General features: G+C 39.7%; 1 protein-coding gene across 4 annotated transcripts in view; it reads right to left on the bottom strand.

Moving 5' to 3' along the window:
- Dcr-2 (Endoribonuclease Dcr-2) overlaps positions 1-6,267 on the bottom strand; it is a 47,783-nt gene extending 41,516 nt beyond the window's left edge. For 2 of the 4 annotated variants that reach the window (XM_019044285.2, XM_072302713.1), the window contains exons 1-5: positions 5,963-6,260; positions 4,610-4,778; positions 3,154-3,331; positions 1,992-2,117; positions 1,188-1,363 (exon numbers count right to left, since the gene is read on the bottom strand). In XM_019044285.2, coding sequence (XP_018899830.2) covers positions 1,188-1,363; positions 1,992-2,117; positions 3,154-3,331; positions 4,610-4,773 — 644 coding nt within the window. In that variant the 5' untranslated portion in view covers positions 4,774-4,778; positions 5,963-6,260. Of the gene's footprint in view, positions 1-1,187; positions 1,364-1,991; positions 2,118-3,153; positions 3,332-4,609; positions 4,779-5,856 lie in introns of all 4 variants that reach the window. The other 2 variants (XM_019044283.2, XM_019044284.2) reach the window with 2 other exon arrangements.
- Positions 6,268-11,706: the final 5,439 nt, after the last annotated feature.

Genomic DNA, 11,706 nt, shown 5'->3' with positions numbered 1-11,706 from the left:
AGGTGTTAAATTAGTTGACACTCGTAGTTGCCTTTTTTGTTTGTTTTCTGTTTGGTCCAATTGGCATGCTTTCCTCATAACGGCACCGAAGAAAAAATGAATGCAAGACTTTTCTACAGCAGTAGAACAAAATTCTCTACCTTGACACCTATTTACTGTTTAAACACTTTTTATTACATCCTGCTAACAAGTCATTAAATAATCTTTGATAATGGTGCTTATTTCAAAAGAGTGAGGCTGCGATAAGTGGCAAATTGGATGATCCTAATTCTACCCAACAGTACTATGGTGCAGCATTTTATACATATAAATTCTGCCAAATTTTGACAAATCCAGTTAATTGAGGCCAAATGAAGATGTTGCATGTGTGAGGAATTTGCGATTAGACTGTTGATTCTGAAGTAAAAGTTTGCAAGAAACACGATGGTACCACTGGTTTTCTCTGAAATCAACTCCCAAGCTCAAAAAAAGCTGTCAAGTTGAGGCCAAAATGGAGGGGATATTCCACGCTATCCTGAGAGTCCACCGCTACATCAAGCCAAACTCTCCATGCAAAAATAGGGAACAAATACATTGACAGGGCTGCCACCTCATTTGGGGATTCTAAAACTGAAATCACGGCAACACTGTCAATGCATTTGCTCCCTATCTTTGCATTGAGAGTTTGTCTTGATGTAGAGGTGGACTCTCAGGATAGCGTGGGATATCCCCTCCATTTTGGCCTCAACTAGAGAGCTTTTATTGAGCTTGGGTGTTGAAAACCAGTGGCATCATCAGGTTTCTTGCGGACTTTTACATAAGAATCAACAGTCAAATCGCAAATCCCTCACACATGCAACCTCCATTATGCCACTATACCACAAAAAACCCAGTGAATTGAAAACTGTTAAACCCCTGAAATTTAACATTGTTTTTAATGAAAAATGGCAGGGACCTGGAAAGGAATCAAGTTGATTGCTAGAACTGGTACCTGAATCTACACTTTTTTTCATTGTTATGAATAATTTTGCTTCTTTTCCACTAGTTAAATTAAAAAATCAGTTTCTGACACGCGTTTTTGGTCTTGAAATTTTCAATAGATGCGACGTGCTCCATGAAGAATATATTGTAACATTGAAGTTCTAACCTTGGAAAAAGGTTGGTGCTAAGTACATTTTTGTTGCATGGACTAAGAGAAAATAGTTTACCTAAGTACTTGGTCATCATCAATAAACGACACTATTTTTGACTGCAAGGTTCTTTCCAGATGAGTAATTTCTTCATCTACATTCTCTGGCTTACAGGAGCCATTTAAAAGCGTCGCAGTGAGACCCAACACTCGAGGCTGCTTCTCTACCGGCAACCCTTCAAACTGCTCCATAATCTAGATGGACAAAAAAGTGCGTACAAGATCATATATTGGTGCACAAAAATCCTCAGATTACAGACAGATTGATATTAGAGACGTCCATCAGGGTACAAGGTTGCTGATCAGTTAAAGTTAGATATTCACCCCTTCCTAACAAATATGAGAACAGAGCGGCTGCGCACAAAAATTGAATAAAATCAGAATGATCAGAATCAGAGTGCATAATGCCAAATACGTAAACCTTTGCTTCACTGGGGCACAAGCGCAAGTCCCCAACTCGTCCAACTTATTGAAATTTCACTGTAACAACAGTATGGGAAATAATTCCATTATAGGTTGTTAACTATGAATTTAACTCAGGGGCAAAAAAAGGAACAATTGAAAATATTTGAAGACCAAAAAGCAACCGATCAGAGATGACAGAGATTAAAACAGATTTACCGAGATTTACTGATTTACCTACTTATTTTCCTACACATCTGGCGATTCTTAACAGCACTGTGACACTCATCAAATATTTAAAGGTTCACGTTTTTTAATTTCATAATACTGGAGTAGAGTATGATTTTGAAACATTCAGCTGTCATGACCAAAATCAGTAAAAAGGTACAGCATAAGAATTATGCAATAAGTCAATACATACCTGACGCATCGGGTGATTCTGAACAGCTCGGTGACACTCGTCAAATATTAAAAGGTTCACATTTTCTAATTTCATAGTATTGGAGCTGAGTAAGTCTTGGAAAATTTGAGCTGTCATTACCAAAATCTGGAAAAAAGGTACAACATAAGAGTTATGCAAAAAGTCAATACTAGACTCTCCTACCTCGTGCGTTGAAAACAGCTATCTGAGACTATAGAACATCTTGACTATTACGAGGCTCACATTTTCTAATTTTTTGCTTTAGCCGTAGGATGAAGTGCACTAGAGCTGGAGTATTAGTATGCAATGATGACAATCGCACGCACAGCTCGGTAGAGAGACTTTTGTTACCTACACCTCAGGTGTCGTTCTGAGGTATTCTTGAACCAAGTTAAAAGGAAAATACTGGCTAATCTGATTTTGCAAGCAAGACAGGGCTAGGAAAGCAGAAAAGGATTGTGCTTTTGCCTGTGATATTAGATCATTTTCATAGACATGCTCAGTGCTGAAATCATCATAGGGATTCTCCGTTACATCAGATTGGATTCGAACAATATCACTGATATAATCTCTTTAAATACTACAAAAGGAAATAAATTGGTAAAAACAAACTGCAATTCTGTGATTAATGCCATTACTGTCTACAGTCTGTAAGTGTTCTAGTTAGGGTGTGTGCCATTTTTTTTTCTGCATTTAGGACTGTTTGTAGGAAAAGGGATCTTCGTCTAAGAGAAAGAGAGATTTTTTTTGCTAAAAATATTAGATTTTGATTATTGAAAACTTTCCAGTGTCTTGTAGAATAAGCTGCAAGTGGCTGAGTTCATTTTAATGCCATTAGAAGGCTTAAAGGTGCAATATAATCTGGTAATTTTGTGCATTGAACATGGATTATTTTAATGACCTTTCCTCAAAACTCTGTTTTCGAATTGAAAAATTCAAACCACAGTATTTCCACTTCGATTTACCATTTTTTAGTGTTTATGGAAAATATTGGCAGGACATGCATCTGTTTGGTATTAATTCTGAGTTTTTGGGGACTAGGGTCCTTTTTCTTGTGAACAGTTAAATACTTATACGTATGCTGTGTTGCCAATTGTTGGAGAATAGGTGACTTGCCCGGATGTGGCTACTGCTACTCATAATATAATAATCAAGCATTTACCTCATGTTGATCAAACTGCTGATTCCACTGATCCACCGTCCAGCCATCAACACCTTTATCTCCACTGTACTCTCCCACTCGCAGAGGAATTGCTTGCCTTACAGCTTGCGCCTGTTGCTCTACAAGTTGGACGGTGTTCACAAGGAAGAAGGATCTTTTGCCTCCTTCAGAAAATGGCCTGGAAACACACATTCATGATAGAGAGAGATTGAGGTTTTGAGACCAAAAAGGCCAGGGAAAAAGGGAATTAAAGACAAAAAAGTATCGTAACTTGGTAAAATCAACATTTTTTCAAGTTTAACCACTTCAATTAATAATTATTCTTATGCTAAATAGAGTGCAAGAAAGAAAACTGCAATACTTTTTACCATTCAGAAGTTATGAGTACTGAAAAATTATGACTTAGACTCCCACCCTTCTTTCTTAACGGGTTTAAGGGCAAAACAAAGGTAAATTGTAGGATCCTTCGATATTTTCGTACAGAAAAGAAGGTGTTGGCATCTTGAGGATTGTTTACGCTGTGACATAGGTCCGTTCAATATGGCATCGATATTCCAGTAAAATCCGAAATTGAAAGTACGAGAAACGGACCATAACGTTCATTCTTTTTGCTTACATCAACTCAAAATATAATTTGAAACACGTAAACAATACCATTTCCAAGAAGATTGATGATAAAAGCTGTCCGTACAGACCTATTTGATCATTAAAATCCAAGATGCCCAAAATGCAAACACCTCCTTTTTTATCTATGCGATAATTCTCTAGGAGCCCTTAAAATATTGTACAATTCCCTCGGAGGGCGAAAAATGCCAGTTTCAAAATAGGTCCTTTAACTGATTCGCCTTATTAGAAGAGTATACTTGTCAGCACGCGCCTGGGACATATCTCAGTTGACGAGTCAAGTCGTGCCATCTGTTAGCGTGGCTACGCGATTGTTTTGGTCGTGTTTTTTCCCCTTTTCCAATACATGTTATCTCACGCGCCGCAACGCCGATGGATGGAGCGAGTTAACTTGTCAGCTGAAATATATTCTAGGCACGCGTTAACAGGTAAACTCGTCATGTGAGGCGAATGAGATAAAACTGACCTTAGGGAACTAATAGGTAATAAAATTTGGTCATGTGCGTTGGATCCGTTTGTCATGCAAACTATGTTCCAACTGACAAAGGAATTTCTCCTTCCAATGAGTGCATCTCCGATGATTTGCTATTTTGTGATTATAGTCTGTGACACAAAATGTGGCAGCTGAGAGGCAGAGTCAGGTGAGAGGCTCTGTTAATTGTCTGAGGATTGTTTGGCTTAAGTAAGCTTCGGTCCCCCAAATGTGCCAATACAACTGCGTTTCAACTCTTAAACAATGGATCAAGTTGCTCACCTGACTTCGCCTCTCAGCCGCCTCTTTTCATGTTGCAGGATTTAATTTTTGAAGAGGGAATAAAGCTCAGTTACTTACTTCTTGATTGCCCCGCACATTCTTTTTATTAACAAAGAGGCAATATAAGTTTTGCCTGCTCCTGTAGGCAAGTAAATAATGATGTTTTCCTTCATGGCCTTTTCCATGATCAATGTTTGGTACTCCCGAGGAGTAAACCCTGAGGCTGCTCCTTCCATTGTCATGATACCTGAGGAAAGAAAAAGACAGTACATGTTACTTGGTCATTTCCACACATCAGGGGCGCAGAGTGCTCCAAAACGACAAACGTTTCTGCACTTCAGCTTCAAAAATGTCCGAAATGTTCAAATGGCTCTAGGTGCCTTATACAGAATTTTTGATTCAACCTTACTTCACAATTTGATGATCAAAAAAAAAGAGAAAACATTTTTCACTGGTGAATTCTTCAAAACTGAAGACTCAGTTTCGACAAGCGGCAATTGCAGATTGTGCTTTATCAACTCCCCGACAGAAGAACTAATACCAGTTCCACTAGAATTTTTGCCTCTGGCAAATCGGCTAAATGTAGGGAACCTATAGGAGCACATAAGCCACTCATTTGAGGTGTTGATGGTTTGCATTTACATTCCACTGCTAATTACCAAGATTCATATCTCTTAGAGGTGTCGTCAGACAAGTTGGCCATTGTTTACTTTCCGTTTGCAAGCATCTCCGGGTCATCAGTGCATCGATGAGTGAGGCAGTCGCTGCGTGGACCAATCAGAGTGGCCCTCGATCGACTGAAATTGCGCGAGATCCGCCGAAGTTGCGTTAGCGGCCCATTTGAATCTGAGTGGAGTAACAAATTTCGGTATTGCGCATTCATTTCCTCGATTTTAAGACAATGTCACAAATGGGTTAGTTAGTTTACTGAAGTGAAATCTCATCTTCTTTCGAAAAGGTTCTTGTGAAATTTTGCGTCAGATCAACCCTGAGAAAGATATCAGCGAGAAATCATCACGCAGCAAGCGTTCTCCCATAAGAACGCGTGTTAAACCGCGGCCGAATTTCATCTACTCGTATGACGTCACAGAATCGTAGTTACAGCCTCTCCATTCTTGTAGGCAACGATTGGGCATTGGATCATTCTGAGGTGAATAAGCCAAATCTGATTGAATGGATTCCAAAGTACCATTAGTACAGAGACAAACTTGGTCATGCAATTGCTCCCATTAGTTACGGAACAAAGCTTATGCGTGGATGTGTGGTCCAAGAAGGGTTAAAGGTAATTCAGCATTGCTATTGCTACGAAGTTTAGAGAGACAAACCTGCTGCTGCTTATTGACTGAGAATAACTGCAAGCCAAGTTTGAAGATCCATGAACATCAGCTGAGCAGAAAACTTCGATTACAGTTACATGCTAAACTTCCTCACCTGAGACTCCAGAGAGACAAAATTCCGATTTGTAGATGAGTTTGGAAATTGAGAGCTTTGTTCAGGTATGAGCCACTGCATTGGATAATAAATCTAAATTGCGAACATGATAACAAAAGCGAGTGATAATGGAATTTATTGAACAATACCTCGAATGTACGAATTAAATCCACAAAAACACTGAAACTATTGCCGACGAAACTGACGAAATTCTGATGAAATTTTCATCTCCATTCAATTCATTGCGGCTTTGCTTGCTTTCGCTTTTCGTCTTGCAAGTTCCAACTTGTCGGCAGGATTGCAAGGTAGATTTACACTATGGAATGATTTCCGTAACCCTTGCGCGGGGGAGCGCTGCAGTCGCGGGCGGGTGACTGATTCGCGGGGGGGAGACATTCTGGCGGGGGGGCGTATGTGAATCGCGCGCGGGCACCACTGTTGTGCGCACGGGTGACTGATCCGGGGGAGGGGGCCATTGTTTCGATTCATCGAAGAATCGATACACTACAGTGTTGCCAAGCCTATACACCAAATTTTCATGTCTATGGTTTTGAAATGGACATTACAAGTTCGAGTTTGTTCTGAAGATGGAAGAAGAAGAAGTTACTGTTGTTTGTTTACATAGTTCACGAGGAATATGGGGTTAGGTTTTATGCTTCTTTATGCTGACTTTAATTTCGTGAATTACTGAATATCTTAATACGTAATTTGGTGAAATTAAACGCCTATTGATTTGGAGATGGCTGCTAATGAGGGAATAGGTAAGTACGTAGAACTAATTTTATTTTATCGCTGACAGTCTTCCGGAACTGTAATTTGGGCAGCCCAAAACATTGCCACAGCAGATAACGTAAACAATCTGTAATCAACGTAATCAAACAGTTAGAACATGATTTTCTGTTGAATGGCGTTGTAAACTGATATGAATTTTGTCGACTCATTTTTTTCCCTAAACCTACGAAACACCAAGGAGGCCATTTCTTGGACTTTGGACATGAAACGACTTAATCTGTTTTTCCACAACCATACATCATTGCACCAATATTTTTATATAGGTATTGGAAGAACTTTCAGACATTATCTTCCATAAAATTATAATGTTTCAATATAGCGATGTGTAAGATTGTTTACGTTATCTGCTGTGGCAATGTTTTGGGCTGCCCAAATTACAGTTCCGGAAGACTGTCAGCGATAAAATAAAATTAGTTCTACGTACTTACCTATTCCCTCATTAGCAGCCATCTCCAAATCAATAGGCGTTTAATTTCACCAAATTACGTATTAAGATATTCAGTAATTCACGAAATTAAAGTCAGCATAAATTGAAGCATAAAACCTAACCCCATATTCCTCGTGAACTATGTAAACAAACAACAGTAACTTCTTCTTCTTCCATCTTCAGAACAAACTCGAACTTGTAATGTCCATTTCAAAACCATAGACATGAAAATTTGGTGTATAGGCTTGGCAACACTGTAGTGTATCGATTCTTCGATGAATCGAAACAATGGCCCCCTCCCCCGGATCAGTCACCCTCGCGCACAACAGTGGTGCCCGCGCGCGATTCACATACGCTCCCCCGCCAGAATGTCTCCCCCCCGCGAATCAGTCACCCGCCCGCGACTGCAGCGCTCCCCCGCGCAAGGGTTACGGAAATCATTCCATATCAGTGTTACCGTTCTGCGTAATTGAGGGCTTTTTTTGCGTAATTGGAGGGTCGCTGCGTAGTGGCTGCGTAATGCGTAATGCTGCGTAATTGGAAGAATTCTGCGTAATTCGGCGTAATTCGTGCGTAATTGAAGTTTTTTAAAAATTTCAGTTTCTTATCGCGGTTTTTAGGTTAGGTACGTCATGCCGATCAAGGTAAACGGTCGTAGTCAAAGACATAAAGACGGAGCACTAAAAGCAAAAAATGAAGCTTCTAGAGCTTCTTTTCAATCACCTCTACTATTGGCTAGAGGATTGGCGGCGAAATCGGGACAAGTTTGAATTCAAATGTAGGGCGGGAACTAATAAATAAAATTGCGGAAACAAAGTATTTTAGGTTGATTTTTGCCCAAATTCAGGTACACACTCATATTTTATTAACTTTAGGTTAGTTTCGGTCCGTCGTCGACCGACTGATTTCATTTGGGAGTAACGTAGATCTAGAACTGTAACGGCCTGTTTGAACCTGCAGAACCACCATAAGCAGAAGAAAAACTAACTTTATCTGAGATTACTGCCTGTTACCGAGCAAAAGTAGGTGTAATATATTAGGACGCAGACCGAACGTTCTTAATATAATCGTTTTAAGCATTTAAAACACGTTTCGAAGAAGAAATAAGGAAAAATCAAGAGGACAAGTTCAAATCAAATTTCCGTTTGCCGCCATGGATTCCCGCGCTCATTTACACACTCACACAAGCGCGCAGCGCCGAACCTAGCTTCACTTTTTCCCCGTGCTTTTAGATACGAGCGCTCCGTCTTTATGTCTTTGGTCGTAGTAAAGATAGTTTTTTACCTAAAAAGCAATGCTGCAAACTTTGCTACTAAATTCCCACCGTACATAGGAAACAAAAATATTTCAGAATTTCAAAATAAGCGAAAGATTGTTAACAATTTGGCTTAAAATGCGTAATTGCTGCGTAATTTGAAAATTTTTGCGTAATTTATGCGTATTTTGACAATTTTTCCTGCGTAATGGCGTGCGTAATTGGGAAATTTTTCTGCGTAATGTTGCGTAATTTGCCGTCGGGTTGCGTACGCAGAACGGTAACACTGTTCCATATTACACAGGCAGAGATGGAAAATTTCATGAAATTTATTCGAGTGAAATTTCACGCGTGAAATTTCATGAAATTTCATGAAATTTCACGAAATTTCATGAAATTTATTGAAACTTTTGAGGATACATTCAAGAGGCCAAGAAACGCCTAGAAACGGTGATTCTCGATATTGAGATTTTTCAGCCCCCCCTGACCTAACCTAACCTCACCACCCACTCTTCCAGCAGCTCAGTTTTTTATCACGAAGATTTCGGTGTCATGTCAGATGTCACTTATGTAAGTCATGGGTCCTTAATTTTCGTAAGTAATGCATCATTGACACTTGAGTGCCTCCGCTCCACCACAAGAACAATTTCCTCCACGCATCGGCATGAAAATACTAGTTTTTTTATGAGGGGGGGGGGGGGACTTTTATTTGAGAAACGTTGGAGAAATTGATGCTAAAAATTGTAATGCTAAAAAACGGCACTTTTAGTGGTATATTTCTGAACCAACTTAATGTCCTACATATTTAACAATTATACTATAAAGATTATTCTCAGCAGTGCCAAACTGCCAACATATATATTTTAGAGTCGGAAATCTCAGTTTCAAAAATGGATAAGTACTAAAGTAAAACGTTTCTAAAAGGGTGTGATGTTCTTATAATCTTGTCCACGGCCACGCGATTTGCTGGGTACATGTCTGTTTACATTTGGTTTGGAGGTTAGGATAGGGCTAACTTTCTCTAAAACCCCCCTTGTGCCCCCTCCTTTGGGTGTAGCATCTCATTAGTGGGCCATATTCTGCTGCATCAGCAGGAGGATCATCTGAACCGTTTCCGAGGCTTAGTAACAATATTTCTTTGAAAAATCAACAAATTTCAATTTTTTTGAAATTTATTCGGGCCTTGTGAAATTTCATGAAATTTCACGTGAAATTTCATGAAATTTCAAAACGTGAAATTTCACTTTCCATCTCTGTACACAGGTATGGAAAAGTTGAAAATTTCCCATGAGCCTCAGTACGTGTCACATGACCTCGTGACGTAGGTTAAGGGGCCCGTTTTTTAATTAAATTACAATCAAATTAACATTCAAACGTTTGTGCGTTTAAACGCTAAAATTAATATCGTATAACCAAAATTGTGCAAAAAATCCCACAAAATTTTGACAAACGATAAACCGAACATAATAAATCAAAATAATCAAAACATCCAAAATGGCTGACGTTAAGGGGCCGCTGGAGAGCCAATCAGAGGCCAGTTGTTTAGTTCTGTCCATACCTGTGTAAATCTACCTTGGCAGGATTGAGCGTTTTTGCAGGCAAAGACCCCCTACGAATGAGCAGGCGATCACAGAGCGGGAGTAGCTGGTGGAGCGTGCATGAAGCTCGCTCGGACTTCATGATTATACTCTGTTGCTCTCTCCCATTGACGGATAATACAATCTAGACCGCGCATTGGGCCCGACTTTAGGTGGGGAAGGTAAGACAGCTAGGGGGGTAAAGACGCGCCTTCAGCCTAGTTGATACCGCCGGATATACGAGCTAAGTGTACCCGTATCAGGCAACGGGACTGGCAAGACTGGCATTTCCACGAATTCCACCATTGTCTCGCCGGTACACTTGCTGTGTGTTGCTGGGTTGCCTATCGTCTCGCTTGAATTTCGTAATGCGCGGTCTAGATTGTATTATACGTCAATGCTCTCTCCTCTCCTCTACTCTTTGCACATCACATAATGGCGCCAAGCACAAATTTCACTCTCGGAGAAAAATTAAACTGCTCAGCTCAGGGAATTGACCTTTTTGATCGGGATTAAATTTCTAAAAGAGTTCAAACCAAGTACTAACCAGGGCAATTCTCAAAATTCTTTGGCAAGACATTTTTCTTATATAATTTAAGGATTACCTAAGGAGGGAAAATCTTTAGCATATCTGGAGAAATCACAAGCTTGTGTGGGGGCCCCGCAGCGTTCTGAGGCATTGAAATCAAATTCTAAACGTACCTAACGTACCTACTTACATTTTGAATTTTGATGGAAAATAAGGGGGGGAGAGGCTTCATTTATATCTGAGCCATGGGGATGCCAGATGATGAGGGATGAGTTTGAGGATTTTTGCGCTCAGCAGAGATGTTTTCAGGAGCATTGGGGGAACTAGTTAGGAGGAGGGGGGAGAAATATTACCCTCTCCTGACTTCAAGAAATATGAGGGCTTTTGCTAAGTTAGCTGTGTTGCTAGACTTTCATTGTGGAATTTGTAATTCTACCAAAAATATTTCCATGTGAAGATGAACCATCAAGCTAAAAATTTAACTCAGCATTCGCACAAATTTATAAATTTTTTTTGTGGCACAATGGTACAACTTCTGGGAAACATCCTGTTAAAGGTAACGAGGCACTTAGCATATTTCTTGAAAAATTTGCTAAAAAAATATCTTTGCACATTTCTGCTTTTGATAACTTATACCTACAAAAGTACATAACGATCCAAAAAGTGGTGAATTTTACCAGTCAGGCATCAAGGGGTGAAATATGGGAGCATAAATATAGCATTAGGTACCTAAGATGACATTTGAATCAGTGAGTTCGAAAATACACCAACTCGGAAAAAAAAATTTTCAGGAAACACCTAAAACTTCGCAGCGGGCGAAGAAGTTAGTTTAAGAAAAACTTTTTTGGTGCCAAAGGACGCAAGAAGTACTCTAGAGACTTTAACGCACCAAGTTTCAGATACTGATTTTTCATAGTCTGCCCTGAAAAATTTAAATTTTTTGACCTGAATAACGCTTGCATATTTATATAACTTGTTGGCACAAGGTATACTGAACCGAAAAAATAAAACCGCATCGGATAGTCGCCCGTTTCCCTTGATCGGCCAAAAATTGGTATTTCCAATGAAATTCTTCGATTCTTCCCTTTTCCCGTCGCCGCGCCGTTTCGAGCACTTCCGATTGCAATTTCGAAATATCCTTTTGCGTGCAGATGCTTCTACTTA

The sequence above is a fragment of the Bemisia tabaci genome, chromosome 7 (genome assembly GCF_918797505.1).
Source record: "Bemisia tabaci chromosome 7, PGI_BMITA_v3".
Taxonomy (NCBI): domain Eukaryota; kingdom Metazoa; phylum Arthropoda; class Insecta; order Hemiptera; family Aleyrodidae; genus Bemisia; species Bemisia tabaci.
Note: the sequence above shows the minus strand (reverse complement) of the source record. Positions and strands in the feature narration are given on the sequence as shown.